Raw genomic sequence first — 18839 nt, forward strand, 5'->3', positions numbered from 1 at the left:
CCAAATATCGCTTTTGACATTTCTCAAACACAGCTATCAAGCAACACCCCCCTGTCTCTGTGATGGCGATTGACCTCCACTGTACTGCTGACTCTTCATTACAAAAGCAAACACCTCCAGGTATCTGCAAAGAGCTGATTATTCTTCAATAGCAGAACAGGCACAGACAGGAATTTTAACAACTGGCTTAACCCAAAAAAATCTCAAGTGGCCTTTCAAAAGACAAAAGGGCAAGGCCTTTGCTATTGCTATAAAACTGAAACCCCAGAACACTGACTTGTCTGTTTAACTAGATTATTTGCTTGACAGATGTGTTTTTGAAGGGTTACATACTGTACAAAAGCAAAGTGCAACAATACTTGCAATTCTAGTTGATTATTGCTTATAATTAAGGTATTTTTTATCAGTCAAGTACTTACTATTAGAACAGCAGATTTAATGAAGGTGCCTCCCTTTTGTTTGGTCTAGTCACTACATTGAACTTTTGACAGAAAATATGCAAATTGAATCACATTTGAAGGTACATACTTATTTTGACCAATGGTTTCATAATCCTTGACAATGACTTCAATAAATGAAGAGGAATCCAGAGGGGTTGCCTTTAAATCAAACTCAACGACCTAGAATTAGAAAGGAAATTAGTGTTAGTTTCTCTGTTGTAAAACAGCATTTCTGTTCCAGTGGCAAAGTCATTAATTTAAAGACGATTCCAAAAAAGGGCAAACTGGGCAGAGTGTCAAATCCAATGGGTACATCGTTGATCCATAACCGTTCAGCATCACAGGCTTTGCAGATCTGCACTGATCACTGTATAAAAGCGATTTACTACAAAAATATCAAAACTGTAAAATCAAGTTCACAAGACGAAAGTTTTGATTACTAAGTCAACTTTCTAAGTATAAGTATTCAAATTCAGGTACTTGCTGCAACTTCCTTTCATAGGTACAAGATAAACAGTACTGACCTCCACATTCTAAAGAACAAAGCGGTCCCTGGCTTCTCTCCCACTAGCAGTGATTTACTGTACAGTGTAAAGATCCCTGCAATTTCAGACTTGGCAAATATTGGAACAGGGGGTACAAGGAACACAGATATAAAAACAAATGCCTTACTTCATTCCAAACAGGATTGGTTTCACTGTTTATGGATTTGGTTTTCTTCTTCTCGGCTGAAAAAAAAAAGTTTTAATCTGAGTATCTCATAGTAGGAGAACGATTGTAAACAAAGCTATTTGAACACTTTTCTGTCCCATAGGCCTTTCAGGGACTCCCTAATGTCAAAAGGGTTATAATTTTCTGTACCTCTACGGCCTGGGGAAGAGTGATGAACGTGACCCTCAACGAAAAACAAAGGTCATGCGAGATCAACTTTGTCACGATTTACCCCAAGGGCGTCAGTTCTACTTTTTTCAGGTTCCATTGTTGTCACACACGGAACTTTTCTATTAGAACGTTAGCTTGTTAAGTGAGTTTTGATTTCACAGTGGCTACATACTGTACAATGCTACACACAAACAGTATGCCTACCATGGGAACGTGTGTTGTCCCTTACAGACACAGAGCATTACGCTCTTCGCAAATGTAAAGTAGACGTACTGTACCGTACGGGGGGCAGGGATTGCAGGGGGGAACTCAAATTGGTCTAAAACCCACGCATCCAGCGTGACATAAATACTGGATGACATAATGTATTTGAACAGCGCAAGAGAAATTAATAACAATTGTGCAATACAGGAGCTTAAAAAACGAAGGAGGTTATTATTAAAATGGAAAATGAGGCAACTCCGTGTTGAAATTCTGCTTCCTTAAAAAAAAAATCCACACCCAAAGGTAATATGATCGCAAGCAGCAGCACAGCCATTAGCGTTAACGAAAGGAGGCAGCGATTCAAGCTCTATCCCCTTATTTGGGCATGGTTTTTTTTTTTCCATTTTATCGCCTCAATGTGAAAATCTGGAATTCCATTTCATGGGGATGAACAGATTTCTAAAGTTCAAAAGTCTGCATCTGATGGACCAATATCCCTCAGTTTTAGTTTCGTGAAAAAATCCATTAGGCGGAAACTCCGGTGTTTCTGTTGTCCCAATGTGTTCAGATTTCTATTGCTGATTTGGGTTTGAGTTAAATGTGCTCATCGTGTAGCTCTAAACACAGAATACACAAATCCACCGGACGCCCCAGGAGATTAGTACACATTATTTCTAAAAAACAATGGCCTGGCTGCTAAATTCAGCAGACTGTGTATTTGTTTGGGGAAAAAAAAATACTAACAGACAGGCGTTCTTCTACAATACGTTAAGGAAAAAGGACCATAAGAAATTAGTGTATCCTGAACAAACGGTGTTTTCATTTCTTTAATATATGTCTACAGGAAACGGCTTCCAACCCTATAGTACAAAAACAAGTTTTCAACGTGAAATTTTAAACATCATTTTAAGGGGTTCAAATATAGTCTCAGGAAAACGTTGTTCATTCCATGCAGATTTATTTTGTTCCACTGTAAAGATTTGTTATGCAAACATTTTTCCTGTTTATGATACAATTTAACAAGAATGCTTAATCTTCTGACTCATAAGGAGTTGCTGTTTTTTTGTTCGTGGAAGATATTTCACTTTGGTAAACTGGGGTTATGCGAGCACCATATTGTTTGGCCTAAGATCTAGTCAACCATTTTTTCCCTATATGCAACATGATAAACACAAATCAAGTAACTCGGTCTTTTACACATATACAGTAAATCGCACGGCAAATAACTATCTCCGAATACAAGTATGAATTCCCATGTTACAGTAGCTACGATATTCAATACAGTAACCACTAAAATGGGCTTGCTGGTTGGAAATCATGTCCTATCATCTAAACTATTCTATGGTTTTCCTAACATTAGTCAAGCTCTAAGTGCTATAAAATGACACTCATTATAAGCCGCAATTTATTTGGTCTTTCTGGACCTCATTCTCCTCTGGTCTGTCACATTGCACTGGGCGTTCCTGAATACTGAACAAGAACATGAGAACGGTGCCAATCGACAGGAGAGGCCATTCTGCCTATCTAGCGCATGTGGTAGATAGTACTCTTCAGAGATTTAACCATTCTTGGTGAGCAAACACCTCTTTGTGCCGTTCAGAAGCATCTTGAATGGCTTTGTTAATCAACACAGTGACGCTTATTAAACTCTTCGACGTGAAATGGTCTAGACCTGCCTGAACGTCTCTGGAACTCAACGGATGATTGACACTGTAATTGATGCAGTAGTGCAGCGGGGGTAAACTGTCCGGTTGCCAGGAGGGGAAGGGTCAGACATATCTCAGGGCCAAGTGCCTGACAGATGCATAGGATGCATGTTTAATGTCCTTCCTAACATAAAAATAAAAAATATACAATGGTGGTGCATTATTTTCTATTGTTTCGGATTGATTTATGCATAGCCTGATCTATGCAAGACTATTTTATGACTACCCCTATCCTTCAGAAAGATTTGCAGGGATTGAGGTACCCTTGCTTCTGAAGAGATCTGAAGAAACTATAAGAAATAACTGACAGACTCTAAAATTGATATTTCCCAATTAGTCTCTCCGATTTAATCTCCTGCATAGACAACTGACTAAATATAACATATTCCAGTTCGCTCCTCGATTTCTGCTTGTTTTACAAGGTTTTCGTTTCCACCAAGCGCACACAACCTCGCACAAAAAAAAAATGTGTGAATATTCCGGGATCACACTTGCAAAATGTTTTTTTTTACTAATGTTGTGCTGATTGATAGTATGAACAAAAAACGCCCAACTTTTTTTGATGATGAAAAAAAAACAGAAACGAGTACTTTTCAAGGTCATATTTGCAGCGTTTAAGGATTTTTTTTTTAATTTGATTACTGAAGCTTGAAATAACTTCGTGAATAAAAAAAAACTCCTGTTAACTGACGTGACTTAACTCCATCAAAGGTGAGAAAGGCAAGATCTTACCTTTGAAGACAACAGTTACTATGGGGTCTGGATTTCCAAGTTTCTTTTTGGGCAGACCTTTCGCGGATTCCACAGCTACACGCAGCATTGCGGCGACGAATTGTTTTTTTTTTTATTCCGTTTTTTGACCGAAGTAAAGCCGACCCAGTTGCTGCATGCTCACTTGCGACAGCCTTTCCACGTCTCAAAGGGAGCAACGCAGCTAGAGAGGAAACGCACGGTTTGTGCAATTTGGGAAAGGAGAAGAGGGTGGAACTTAGGGAGTGGCAAATACCTGTATTAAAGGGAAAACATCAGGCAGGTAAAGCTTTTTTTTGGGGGGGGATTCAGAGTTCAAGGGTGGAAATAACTACAAATTGGTTCCTGCTGTCGGCAAATGTTCCACAACATTCTACTGTCTTATAAAGCATACTGTATGGGATATACTCTGGTTAAGAATGGTAATTTAATCTAGGTACAGTATATCATAGTTGTATTCGCACATTTTAGGTAAAACATAAAAAATACATAGTAACTTCAATAAACTATAAACTATGTTGATTGACCTGATCGAGGTACTTTTTCAGTTCCAAGGGAAGTACAGAGCAGTTTTGTCTATACAGTAGCTCGAATCTCAAACCTCCGTCTACCTGTCTGACTTCGCGTTTCGCTCATGTGATGTGTATCAGAATGCAATGTGATGCACCTTGTTGTTTTCTGTGTATTATTTAACTCTAAACGACCTGACTTGTCTCGCCTCAGGTTTTGTTCCTTATAGAAATTCGGAAGACAATAAATCGGGGTTAAACGCCACCTTGTGGTTAAATCATTATTTAATTAATAATCGCACCGTATAAAGTACAGTATAGATACAAGTACGTACAGAACGAATAAACGGTTGATTAGAGACTGAACATTTAATATAATGTTAATCCCAAAATATTATGTGAAGTACTACAGTAATCTTCAGAACGCACACAGAACTGATAAACCACTTGTGCGCTACGTCAAAATAATTATGATTTTAAAATAATTATTACTAATTAAAATGCTGTTTAAGCATTTTACATAAGTATTGCAAAGGTCTTAAGAACCTTACTGTGGGGTCTCATTTTGTGAAATTATAAACCGATGCAAGCACTTTATTTTTTAATTTGGTGCTTGACCAGCTCTTTTCCTCGCTCTGTTGCATTATGGGAAAGGAAGCCGATGTGAGTCATAACTGGCGATGGAAGTGCCGCTGGTGTATTGCTGGAGGCAACAGCGGAGCTGACAAGTGTGTCATTTCAGGACGTCTCTCCAAAGGGTTTACAGGCAACGGCTGGACTGTAAAAAAACAACTCCAACAGGAAGTGCAAGCCAGCCCGCAAGAAGCTGTTGAGCTGCTTCTCACATCTCATTCAGGTCTGTGTCAACTGCCAGTGGTAGAGTGATCCCATATTTAATATACCCTGTAACGCACAGCTGGCAACCCATTGAAGCTAGACAGGTGTGAGCCTGGTCAGTACCTGGATGGGAGATCTCCTGGGAAAGCTAAGGCTGCTGCTGGAAGAGATGTTAGTGAGGCCAGTAGGGGGTGCTCACCCTGTGGTCTGTGTGGGTCCTAATGCCCCAGTATAGTGAGGTGGACACTATACAGTAAAAAAGGTGCTGTCCTGGTGATAAGATGTAAAACAAAGGTCTTGACTCTCTGTGGTCATTAGAAATCCCAGGGTGTTTTTTAAATAGTAGAGGTGTTAACCCAGTGTCCTGGCCTAATTTCCCGCCTAGGCTTTACCAATCACGGCCTCCTAATAATCCTTATCACTCTGTTCTCCTCCCCACCTATAGCTGATGTGTTGTGAGTGTACTGGTGCACTTTAGCTGCTGTCGAATCGTCCAGGAGGGCTACACCTTGGTGGTGGAGGGGAGTTCCCATTATCTGTAAAGCGCTTTGAGTGGAGTGACCAGAAAAAGTCTGTTTAAGTGTAAGGAATTTATTTTATTTAACTATGGACATTAGCAATACCCTTCCAGAATCCGTGCCAAGTAGCTGTAATCACACCTGGAGGTGGGCTGAGCTGCTTTTAGGGGATTCTCTCATTATGTGCTAAGGCAATAAATACGCAGCATATTGTATGCAAGGAAGAAAAAGCAGGAGATTCTGGAGATGTATGCGGGGGTTCAATAATAATCAGTAATAATGTGGTCTAATTAGAGATTATTGAATACTTAGTATCCTCTGTTTAGTAGCACTTGAATATACAGTACAGGGTTTTGAAAATGCAGCAATGACACACAATGCTCCAGTAATCCTAAACTACAAGACCTCCAGAAGCGTCTAAAATACGTATAAAATCTGTGTATAAAATACAAGCCCTGGAGTTGTTATTTATCACAGAAAACCTGCATCCTTTTGTTGATACATAGTACAGTGGCCATATTGATATTGTAGGATACATAAGTCTCTATTAATAGTGCAGGAACCCTGAAGGCCAGTTCTGAAAGCAATCTCTAATGATACTAGAGATTAATAATGTGGTTTTAGACCACAGGGATTCTGTAGGCTCTGTAAATAATGAAGTAGCCCAGATCTATTAATACCACAAAAGCCATGGAAGTTCTATTAATAAATGAGGGTCTGGTAAGATCTATCAATAATGCAGGAACCCTATAGTATCTTTTGATAATACAAGGATCTATTAATAACAGAGGAGTTTAGTTTAAGGAGGAGTTTTAGAGGAGTATAATCATATGCTCATCACTACAGATCAATATTATTGATGTATAATAATAATATAATAATTGCTTACACTTATATAGCACTTTTCTGGACACTCCACTCAAAGCGCTTTACAGCAGCAACCTTAGTTTTTCCCAGGAGGTCTCTCATTCAGGTACTAACCAGGCTCACACCTGCTTAGCTTCAGTGGATTGCCAGTAATTATATAGTAATTAGTAATTTCACTATATATACGACCATGCTGTATATTTCTGCCATGTGAATATTTCTGTGCATGCTTACACAAGTTTTGGAGGGGACATACAGAAATTGGGATGATTTATTTTTAATAAATGATACTTGAATATAAAGATATAGTATAGTCATTTTTCCACACTGATTACTGTGTGAGAGTCTATACTACAGTGAATATGAGTAAAAGCGAATGGGAATCACAGACACAAAAATACATTAACAGTCTGTTGCCAAAAACAACTGGCCAAACTACGTTCATTTAGTTGAAGTGTTTGTTTAGTTGATGTATGCATTTCGTAAGCAGAAGAAATATGATTTTGTCTATGATAATATAAACCAGGTTACTTTCAGACATGGAGTAGATCAAAAGGATTAATGTACACAATAATATCTTCTGCTACTAATCACATACATACTGTACGTTTAAGACCCCCAGGTGATGAACACTGTTAGCACATTTTAATCTGAAATTTGTCAATCTGGCTGTGCGAGACGACCACACTCAAAAAGTTAAGAACTGCAAAGATGCTGCGAAAGAATCTGTAACTGCTGTAACTCCCTTAACCTTATTATTTCTTGATGTCAAGTGACATTCTCCAAAATATCTAATACGTGGAAACAAATAAGCAAAAATAAAGGTTATATGCACTTTTTACTAGCCTTCCTTTAAAATTATGTAGCGCTCTGACGTCTCCGTCATATTTAAGGAAACGGAAGTGACGTCGCGGCGCTGTTTTCAAACTTGATTTCAATCCCGGAAAAGAGCGAGCTGTCTAACACCAACGCTCTTTTAGATGTTAGAGACAAGTCTTTTACACCTGGAAAAAATAACGGTGAGGTCTGTTTTGTAAATATGTCAATTTTAGTACCTTCACACGCACAGCTTGTTTAATTTATGATTTTAACTGCTCACTTTTTATTTTTCTCAAGAGCTTAACGTCTTCGCGTTTTATTCATGTCGTTTTGGATCTCTTTAAAGTTTAAACTATATTATGCGTACGAATGTGTATATATTTATGTAGCTAAAAAAGAACGTCCATGTCTTCTGTTTAAGTGGTTATAACGGTAAACGTTTGTTTAATTACTACTTGTGGCGCTGATATTTGTCTCTCCACGCCCTGCGATACAGGCCTTTCCCATCATATAACTTAGAGATTTATAAAATCTATGGTATGGATTTGATTTTTATTCTTTCTAGAGTTTTCCCTGTATCCCGTCTTCGTTTGTGTATGTGATCTAATGTATTTTTGTCTTGAAATATCCGCCCGAATCGCTTTTCAGTTAGTACCTATATCATTGGATCATAGGTACATGTTTTATTTGAATAAATGGTATCTTTTCTAGATAACACTCAAATTATGACATCCAGAAATGCAAAAGACAATATTGTCAACAAGCTGGGACTGAAGCTGGGCAGCTCCAGATCTGACGTGGAGCTCGATAAACTGCGAAAGGAAAATGCTCTTCTGAAAAAGACAATGGATGACATGTCTAAACATAAAGGCAAGATAACGGAGTCAGAAAAAAGCAAACTTCTAGAGGTACGGTATTAAAACTACCACTTTATATTTTCCCCTTAAAACAGGAAAGTAGTCGAAAGGGTTGTGTGAGTGTGGAACGAGATATCTAGCCATGTTGTTGAAGCTGGCACCTTGGTTTCTTTCAGGAATCAGCTGGATGATGTCTAATTATCAAACAGGATTGATGGGCCAGATGGCCTCCTGTCCTTTGTAACTGTTCTTATCTGTAGAGGCTCAGATTCAGTGTTCATGCAGTGTTGGCAAATACTGTTGTAAAAAAAACTGAAATGAATTGAGAGTTCATGGGATGATGCTAATGCCATGCAATGTCCATGGCTTTCCTTTCCAAAGAGTTTAAACTAAACATCTAGTGAAAAATCATTAAATATTGATTCCTTGTTGTGAATTCAAGGCTCTGTTTCAAAGCATTTCCTGAACACACAATAGAGCTTGGCACCGCATACCTGAAGGTGTGCAGAAGAACCGCTGGTTACTGTGTTATGGTTACTTGTAGTTTTACAGATTATGAACGAAGATGGAAAATATTTTCTTACTATATTAAAGATTGTATCCAAAAAAAGAAATATAAGTTAGAATACAATCAAAGTTTTCTTCAGTTTAAGACTTGACATTTAAAATGAAATGTTTCATTAGTTAATGAGGGCTCAGTAAAATAACAGATTTCCCTCAGTAGAAAGCAAGTTACGTTTAGGGTTTTGTGTTGGTATCCAAAATCTTGGTATTGAACCAAGAATATAGTGAAGGAGTTCTTGGGTATTTGTTCAGAAAGTGATCAGGACTAGTGAACATGAGGGATTCTATTTGTAATTATATGGGTGGTTTTTTAATCAATACAAACTTATTTTTTGCAGAAGATTCTTGCACTTGAGACGATCAAGGAGAAGAATGCCCAGCAGCTCCTCACCAAAGAAAAAGAAATTGTTACCCTGAAGCAGCAGCTTAAATCAGGAGGCAATGAGAATGTGTCTGTGCTGCAGGCCCAGCTAGAAGAAAAGAATAAGGAAGCAGAGAGGAGAGAGAAGCTCTTTCTCTCTCTTGCAGAGGAGACAGAAAACTTGAAGAACAGATTGGTGGTAGTTTCAACAAAGTGCCAAGAACTTGAAAGGAAATATGAGCAAGACCCTGTCTTGCAGGTAAGATCAAAGAGGATAGTATGCTGCAGGTTTTTTTCATGTTCTGAATATTCAGAAAAAGCTGGACATTTCTCAAGTAATGAAAAATGACCCTAATATACATGGAAAGTATAAATAAGCCTTGTATTTATACAGTGCGTTGGGACAAAAGCCACTTAAATGTTATAATGTTTCTGATTGAGTTAACCTACACCATTCTAACACCTTTAGGAAGAGATGAGTATAGTGTAGTTACAAGTGGTAATGTAATGGCTACATAGGTGTCATGGAAAACCCCAAAAATATCATGGAAGTGTCCTGGATATTGATATTTGAGGGACTGTGAGAAGCATATTGTAATTTTATACAATACCATGAAATCTTTTTCTGTTTCATTGTATCATAAGATTAGTGTTATTAAAATAATTTAGTTAGCTTATTGTCCTAAATACATACATTTCCACCATGAAGCAGTTTTATTGTACATGGAACAAAGAACTTCTGATAAATAGTTTTTGCTTGACTTTGGTACCCTAAGCCATCTTCCTGATGGGAGCATTACAAACTGAAGATGGAGTGGGAAGAGCTGCAATACTCCTCACCATTCTGGGAACTGGGTTATGGTATAAATCACCAGGCTGGGTCTGCCGTTTCCCAGTTATTTCTCACATTGCCATTCTCACACTTTGATACTTACCTTTCACCCCTAGATACCACACTGTCATATTACATGCAAACATACTCTTAACAAGGCTGTAATAAGCCATCTCTAGCACATTTTGACTAACATTAAAAGCTTTAAGTTTTTTAATTTAGAAAAAACCCTGCCTCTGATTTGCTTTCTTTAAGTATTATCTGTATTCTCAGTGTAACTCAACTTCTGATCATTGTGGGTTCCCAGATATTAAATGCAACGGAGGCAAAAAATAAATATGATAAAATCCAATCCCACCTGACATTTTGAGTTCAGTTGATTTAAAGTACAGTATATACTGTAATACGTTGCTATATTAACTTTTTGTAAACAGCAATATTACAGATACGTTTTAAGTGCCCACTAGATGGCACCATCAACATTTTAAGTGCTTCAACTAACAATGTTCGTAGAAATTTGTTTTTCACCAGATGGCGTTGTGGCTTGTCTTACAATTTACTTGCTTCTCTGAATAGAAAGTACAAAAAGCAGTTGTTGTTTGAATATAGAAGAGTTCTGAATGCTTTGGTACATCTTTGTAATGCAGGCATTCTGTTATATGTAAACATTTTCATAAGGACAAATATCAACTTCTGCCCCTTAAAAATACAGATTTTGAACCTTAAACGTAATAGTATGCAATAACAGCTTCCAATACCATTAGTAAATGCATACTTTGATTTGGAATTACACTTTTCTGACTTGCCAAATAAAGTATCACTATCAAGAAATCATTTCATGACAAAGAATACCTAAAACATACTTTCCTGTCCTTAAGGATTATGAGTTTAAACGTCTGAAGCTGGAACTCAGCATTACAGAGAAGTGTAACAATATTCTTCAAGCCTTAAGTTTGTTGCTTTTGAAGTAGAGAATAGCACAGTATTTTCACTAAGCCAGTACAATTTAATATATTTATGAATGCACATGTAATAACTGCTGTTCTGTTTTTCTTAACCTTTTGGGGGGTGAGAAAAATCACTTAAATTTAAATGAGTGGTTGTCCAGTTTAGATATACTCTTTGAACGGATGCTTATGTAATTTATAGTGAAGTAGTTCTAGCATTTCAGTACATAACTAGGCTAGATGCATGTTATCATTTGACAGACCTTTAAAGTTTCAACATAAAGTAAATATTGAGATCTCCTAGAATGTTAAAGTACAAAAAAGAACAGTCTTTGTGGCCTTGATTATTTTATTCTACTGCCCACTGAAACTTGTTGCAGCTCAGCCAAAGATGATCTTCAAAGAAAGATCATCCAAGTGAAGTCGATCCTTGAACAGGAGCAGTGTGGTGCAGTGGTTAGGATTGTGGACTTGTCACTGGAGACACACAGGCAGGAATGTCAGGAAAAAGGGATGTAGGAGTGCAGATTTTTTATAAATGATCATCAGTTGAATAAACAAATGACTATTTACTTTGTCACTTAAAATGGTTACACAGGGGTCATCCCAAATCACAAAGTCCCTGGGTTACACACCAATAGTGATTTAATTTTAAGGGTAGTGTATGTCAAGCTACAGTAGGTTTCCAGTAATCGGCAAATAATCATTTGAAAGGCCATTAATCTTTATACATGTTTTAAACAATATAACAATCCTTTGTTCTAAAAATCTCATATTTTAGGACTGGGTCAGGCTCTCTTCCATGTTCTGTTGATGTTAATTCTCCAGAGCATATGATGATTCGTGCACAGCCTCACAATATTTTGTGAAAATAAAATCTGAACAGTCAGAATGCATTCATGTGTCTAATGCAGCTTTATATCTTTGATAGGAGGCTTTCCATGATGCTACCTCCGTTTTGATTACTTGAGAAGAATAATAGCTGCAAAATGCCAATTAACTGGTTATACATTTGCCTGTTATAAGTTACTGCAGATACGTATGAATAAGTTTTAGTTAGAATGAAGTCAGATATAAACCCTTCAATGGGGCTGTTTAGCATTGTGATTTCACGCACTGTTTTGTAATTTGTAGAAATCCAAATCCGACGGACAGGTTGCCCCCGGTGAAATTGCTGTGCTACAAGAACACCTAAAGGATGTGAGTATTGTGCTGTACTACTAATAATAAAGTTTCAAGGCAGAAAAGTAAAAGAAGAATTAAAACGATGAAAACAGCATCAAAGTTAGGAGATAAAACTCACACAAAGAAACAGATGGTTTCATAATGTAATGTGAAGGCGTTGAGGGAAGGTGACTCCCTGAGGTCCTTGGGGGCGGATAGAGCTTTGGGGCATAGCAAGAGAAGGCCCTGTGACCGAAAGCATCTAGATGACAGGCGACCAGAGTCGGACAAATGAAGCCTGTGAGGTGAGGAGTAGGAAGATAATAAGTCAGAAAGGTACTGAGGTCCCAAGCCATGTAGAGTATTATAGTTGAGCATGAGAATTTTGAGGTCAACATAAAGCCTGGTTGGGAAGCCAGTGCAAGGACTCCATGACGGGAGCAATGTGATCACTTGCTCTAGACCTGGTTCAGAGTGGATTTAGGTACCCCAGCGAGTAGGGCATTGCAGTAATCAATTCTAGAGAAGATAAATGTGTTGACCTGCTTTTCAGCGACAGTCAGAGACAGCAGCCTGGCAATATTTCTGAGGTTTCTAAAGGACACCTTTAATCGCTCATACGCTGTTTTTTTTCTGTTATCTGGCCATTATGTATGATGGAAAATAGTTGAAATCTTACTAAGATATGAAAAAAAACTGTCAATGTTTGCCAATAATTGTTCCTTTTTCCTAGAGAGCTGTCATGACATATATTTAAAGTGTTGTGTATTTCTATATAATCTGTGCCATTGTTGTTTCACAACCCTTGCCGAAAGGCTCTTGAGAAGAACCAGCAGTGGCTGGTTTACGACCAGCAGCGAGAGGCCTATGTGAAGGGAATGCTGGCACGCATCTTTGAGCTTGAAGAGCAATTAAAAAAAGCCAACCAAGCACTCCAGGAGCAACACAAAGCAGGCAATTCAGAAGGTAAAAAAAGTGGGCAGAGATTATCAACATCTGGACAGCATTAGCTTTTGGCTGTTCTTTCAGTTAAGACTAAGCCTTAAGTATGTCTTTAAAGCTAAAAAATTGTCAGAGTTTCAGATCTTTCTAAAAACATTTCATAGTGTTCAGAAATGGCATTAGGACACCTATCAAACATTTTTTCACACATTCACTGTTTTCCAATAATGCACATGTATTTGGAAAATATATCAAAGTACAAAGTACTTCAAACATGTTTATAGCAAGCTTATACTGTTTTTCAGCCAGAGCTTTACATGCATTTGTGAAGGCAATTCAAAATAAATGTGTATTTTTTTTTACTTTTTCTTTTTAATAGAAACAAAATCTGTCACCCAGCAAGAGTACTATGACAAGCTTTTACTAACAGCCAAAAGAGACCTGGAGGCACAGAAGGAGACCATAAGCCAACTAAAGGACGAACTGTCTGTGGCAAAAAAGAAGTATGAGGGCAAGTCTCAAGAAGTGAAACATCTGAATCAGCAGCTCCAGTCGGAACGCCTCAACGCCAGGCAATGTGTAGGAGAGGAGAAGCAGCGCTCAGGAGACAAAGTGGAGCGATTGAAAGCTGAACTGCAGAGTGTGAAAGAAAGGCTCGAAGAAGAAAGGAAGAGGTCGTCTGAGCTGTCGGCACAGGTACAGAAAGGAAAGAGCCCAAAGCATCACATTCAGTACATTGGCTCACAGGTCCAGTGTGTACAGGTGTTGAAAGACTACGAGAATATTTTCAACAGTAAGGAGGGTCCCTTCATTATGAGAGTTCACAAATAGCCCAACTAATTATGTTAAGGCTCTTGTTTCAGCATGTACTCTGAACCAGCATGACCAGTTTGGGTGTGATCAATGCCATTGCTAACTAATGGGGATTCCCAAACTGGTGGCAGACAATTGCTTGCATACAGCTAGGGTTTGTTGGGTTTGCAAGATCACTTTATTAGCCATATACAATTTCTTGTATTTGGAATTTGTCTTTTCGCATACCCCAGTTTGCTCTCCATGAGACACACAGACAGGGAGTGAAGCTTGGGGTCAGAGCGCAGGGTCAGCCATTTATACGGCGCCCCTGGGGCAGCTGGGGTTAAGGGCCTTGCTCAGGGGCCCATCTGAGTAGGATTCCTCTGCTGGCCGCGGGATTTGAACAGGCAACCTTCCAGCCACAGGTGCAGATCCTTAGCCACAGTGCCATGCTCAGCCTGCTGTGCTGCAGCAACCTTTATAGCTTGCTGAGGACATGCAAGCTGGCCATGTTGCCCATGAGGGCTGCAGCAGTCCTCCAACAGATGCTAACTCTTTCATACAGACACCGTGGGACCAGAAGCATGAAAAATGGCAGATGCCCCTGACTATGAGGGAAATATGCTCAGCTCTTGGATAATTTCATGTTGAAGTGAAACTTGCAGACATTTGAGTTGATTCAAACAATTGATTCTAAATTTAAGTTTATTCTAAATTTAAGAGGTATAACATCAAAATCAGAACATGCCTCACAAAACATTCATCAGTATGAAATTTACAGTACAATATGTTCTTAATATATCTAGAGCACAATAGTACTGTGGTAATACTACATTTTATAAAGTAATGTTCTGTACAAACCTTTCCCTTACTTAAGATTAAATTTACCAACCTAATCCTAATCAATCTGGATAGATTGATTCTGATGAAAATGTTTTGTGTCCATTTGATTGTGGTAAAAGCACTATTACCACCTTCTAGCCTGAGCTGCCCAGGTCTCCAAGCAAGGCCTCCATGGAAAGACATGTTGCTACTGTAAGTGATGATTTTGGTGTGGAGCAGTAGGTAAAGGTCTTCCCTCTGGACAAGACCTTCCAAGCCAGTGCACTAGTATGGCGACTGGGGACATTGTGCTGTAGTATCCTTCAGATGAAACATTAAACTATTAAACTGAGGTCCTGATTATGTGGCCATTAGTGATCCCACTACACTGTACGAATTGTAGGGTTTTTAACAAGTATGCAAGCAAAATTCCACTTCATGCTTCCACAATATGACCTATCTTAATGTCTCCCTCCAAAATGTATGCATAGAAAGCTACTGGCACATAATGTCTGCATTGCATAATTTAGGTGATTACAGATCATATGAGAGAACCCACCTTTAAAAAGGGTTTTGAGATTATAAATTCCCTGTCATATCAGTTATTTAAATGGATGGTTAATGATTGATAGATTTCAACATCTTATTGCTGATACCGTTTGAAAATATGCTATACATGTCCAATAGGGTGCTAAGTGATAGTGATATGTGGAATTGAAGACTGTAGTATGTAGACAATGTATAAGTATAACAATGATACTGGTTAGCTGGATTAGATTTTGTTTAAAATTAAGGTATCTTTTAGGTGATGTAGATTTTACATACTTCTTTAAATTTTTAGCATGTTATTGCTAATCAGTTTAATGAATGTATGTTTTTTGCAGGTTAATCTGCTTCAGAAATCCTTATTAAAACAACAAGAGGAGCAGAAGAGAATTGCAGTGTTGGAGCATCAGGTACTAGTAGAGGAAAATAATCAGAGTATTTCAGTAATTCAAGAGAAACGCTTTCTGTATAGATTTCTTGTCTAAAATGACTTGTTTTTTTATAGAATGATAATATAGTTGTGGTAACGTAAAAGGTTCTGTACAGATTCGTGATCTCATGACTTATCCAAACTGTCCATCACATACTTTTTATTCTGACTCAATTTGTCCCACCCCTTCAAAAGCAGGTTAGGAGGAGGTATGATTGATTCATACTGAAGAAATATCTTTGGAGTGTTTTATTCTATATCACACATACATTATAGGGGTGGAGCAGTGGCACTGTGGCTAAGGATCTGTGCCTGTGACTGGAAGGTTGCCGGTTCATATCCTGCAGCCGGCAGAGAGTCCTACTCCGTTGGGTCCCTGAGCAAGTCCCTTAACCCCAACTGCTCCAGGGGTGCTATACAATGGCTGACCCTGCGCGCTGACCCCAAGCTTGTCTGTGTGTGTCTGTGTGTGTCTGTGTGTGTCTGTGTGTGTCTGTGTGTGTCTGTGTGTGTCTGTGTGTGTCTGTGTGTGTCTGTGTGTCACGGAAAGCAAGCTGGGGTATGCAAAAAGACGAATTCCTAATGCAAGAAATTGTATAGGGCTAATAAAGTGATGTTATGTTATGTTATATCTAGGGAAATTAGTGAAGAAATTAAAACTTTATATAAACGTTAAAATATGGAATGTTTTGATTGTGGCTATCATTTCTACAAACCAAACAATCATTGTTCTGTACTGCCAGCATTTATTTAGTTTATTTGAAATTCTAAGAACTTTACACCTTTCCCAAATTATTTACTCTTTTCTGTTCTAGGTTATGTTCTTGGTACACTGTTAGATGGCAGCATGCCTAATTTATATATTTTCCACTCTTCAAAAACCTTTAAATACAGTGCTTTTAAAAATATGCTCCAGCTTCTTGTTCTTTGTTTGCTTTCAATATCTTTGCTGTAAACACAAATTTTTTTTTTTGCCAATGTGTATTCTTTTTTGGATTTATTGTTAGATCCAGATGTCTGCAAAAGACTTTGAAAATGAAAAACTTGATCGGCAGAGTTTACAGCAACAGCTGCATAAAGTGTTGAAGGAACTACGCAAAGCAAGGGACCAAATAACAAGACTGGAGACAACGGTAAGCAATACGAGGAACTCCAGGAGTTCTGACTCTGTGCCACTGGATTCTGTGGTTAGTATTACAATCCCTTACAGATCGGTCTAACAGAAAAAGATCTTGATTATATGCATAATGTCTCACAACATGTGATGTTGTAGAAATTCAATTGGTTAACATAATGGAATTTTTCCAATGTGATCTAAAGGTGTTATAGTTGTAAAATTGCATATAATTTAAAGTTTTGTTTTCAAGCTAATTTCATAAAGGCTGTTGATTGATATCTAATATTTTTTCATTGTTTTATTAATTTCATGCTTCGTGTCATTGTGTGTTTCAGAATAAATTGCACGAGTGTCATATTTCTGAGCCTAGTCCTTACAACAAGCATGAGTTTGAGGAGAGAGCATCCTTACAGGATCCGATCTTCAGTCATTCATCCCCTGTGAGACCCTCCACTCTTTTGGATGAAAGTTTTCTTGAGTGCCCAAGGTGCAGAGCCCAGTATCCTACTAGCCAGCACCGGGAGTTACTTGCACACATTGATTACTGTTCAAATTAATCTGTTTCAGTGTAAAAAGTGTTTAACTTGAATTGTTTGTAGGAAGGTATTTTTATACATTGCTTTCAAAGCAGAAACTACTGTACTCTATTTGCACTGCAGATTAACATATAAAGGAATATTGCAGATCTTTATTTTTTTCCATTTTGTGTATTTTTAAACTCTTGATTTAAAGATTTATAGCCCTGCTTTCTGAAAATATTTTAAGTCCTTAAGATAAGTTGCCTCAGGTTCAGCATAGAATTTTTCATGATCCTTAAATTTAACTTATTTTATGTCAGTAAAGTAATTAGCAGAAATCATATACTGTGTGTTATTACATTTTCAGCTCTTTAAGTAGTGAAGTTTTATATATCATGGTCGATTAGCCAGTTTACAGCCAAAGGAACATTTACATTCTTCATATGTTGTGCTTCTCCTTAGAGTCATTCTAAAGCACTCCTGTTTGTCTAAGTCTTGTAATAAGGTGCATTTCTAACTGACAAAATAGTCCTGTACTTTGTAGCTCAAATTAGACTTGCGTAAGTAATTCCTTGTATTATACTATTTTAAGTGGTGGATTACAGTAGTTAGTTAGGGGTAGAGGGGTTAAGGATAACAGTTCAGACAAGGCTCTTAAGAATGTGACTACTGGAATATAACTGCCAGGTAACTGCATTAGAAAAAGCTTTTAATATGGTTTAGACAAACCTTACATCAGCTCTGACATAAAATTAAAATACAACATTTTCTTCCATAAAATCTAGGATAACTTAAGATGTTAATGCTTGGGTGGTTTTTGAAAAGTGAAGCCATTTTCAAAATTATGAATATTTTTGAACCACCTCTATTTTGGTAAATCTCATGTTTGCCCAAGGAGCCCTGTTGTCTTTATAATTAGTTTACAAAATGGGGGAAAAGTATTGGATACATACTCTGCCTTTTGTTACCAAGTGTTTGTAATAAAAGAATGTAAAACTATTGTCTCGGAATCTTCCCTTTTTTAGTTGTAAATTTGTTTCATAATGTTTTTGAGAAATGCCTTCATGAACAGCTGTATGTGTTTTTTATACTACATGTAATAATAGTGGTAAGCTATGCAGTAAAGCAAAAAATGGAACCAGTTGCGATTTCTTCCTACAAACTTTATGAATGTCTATTACTGTCAAGATTTATCCGAGTCTCATTTTGCTAGGATAATTTGAATCCCATGGTGACACGGTGCCCTCACATTTCAGCTATGTAGACAGAGCAAACAAGTGGCAGTTAAGAGATAAAGTGGTTTACCATGGAGTTTGGTTTTTAAACAATGATTAAAGAAACTAGCAATATTTACTTTCTGACCTGTTACCATACAATGCTAAATGGCTTTAAAAACATACATTGCTGAGAAC

General features: G+C 37.7%; 2 protein-coding genes across 8 annotated transcripts in view; one reads left to right on the top strand and one right to left on the bottom strand.

Annotated features, from left to right (window-relative positions):
• The window catches only part of myofl (myoferlin like), a 50537-nt gene extending 46429 nt beyond the window's left edge, over positions 1-4108 (bottom strand). For all 4 annotated transcript variants that reach the window (XM_088634721.1, XM_088634719.1, XM_088634718.1 and 1 more), the window contains exons 1-3: positions 3965-4108; positions 1113-1168; positions 529-620 (exon numbers count right to left, since the gene is read on the bottom strand). In XM_088634721.1, the coding sequence (XP_088490847.1) occupies positions 529-620; positions 1113-1168; positions 3965-4052 (236 nt within the window). In that variant the 5' untranslated portion in view covers positions 4053-4108. The remainder of the gene's footprint in view (positions 1-528; positions 621-1112; positions 1169-3964) is intronic.
• A 69-nt stretch (positions 4109-4177) lies between these two features.
• cep55l (centrosomal protein 55 like) lies at positions 4178-18427 on the top strand. 4 transcript variants are annotated; one of them, XM_088634724.1, is made up of 10 exons: positions 4178-4265; positions 5234-5347; positions 8244-8440; positions 9292-9573; positions 12228-12293; positions 13073-13223; positions 13579-13895; positions 15701-15772; positions 16800-16925; positions 17245-18427. In XM_088634724.1, exons 3-10 carry the CDS (start codon positions 8258-8260, stop codon positions 17464-17466), a joined length of 1419 nt encoding a protein of 472 aa, XP_088490850.1. In that variant the 5' UTR covers positions 4178-4265; positions 5234-5347; positions 8244-8257; the 3' UTR covers positions 17467-18427. The 4 variants fall into 4 exon arrangements, with proteins under 4 accessions (XP_088490850.1, XP_088490848.1, XP_088490851.1 ...); XM_088634725.1 differs by lacking the exons at positions 4178-4265; positions 5234-5347 and adding an exon at positions 7613-7732; XM_088634723.1 differs by lacking the exons at positions 4178-4265; positions 5234-5347 and adding an exon at positions 7628-7737.
• The last annotated feature ends 412 nt before the right edge of the window (positions 18428-18839 follow it).

Source organism: Lepisosteus platostomus, chromosome 6 (genome assembly GCF_059453375.1).
Source record: "Lepisosteus platostomus isolate fLepPlt1 chromosome 6, fLepPlt1.hap1, whole genome shotgun sequence".
Taxonomy (NCBI): Eukaryota; Metazoa; Chordata; class Actinopteri; order Semionotiformes; family Lepisosteidae; genus Lepisosteus; species Lepisosteus platostomus.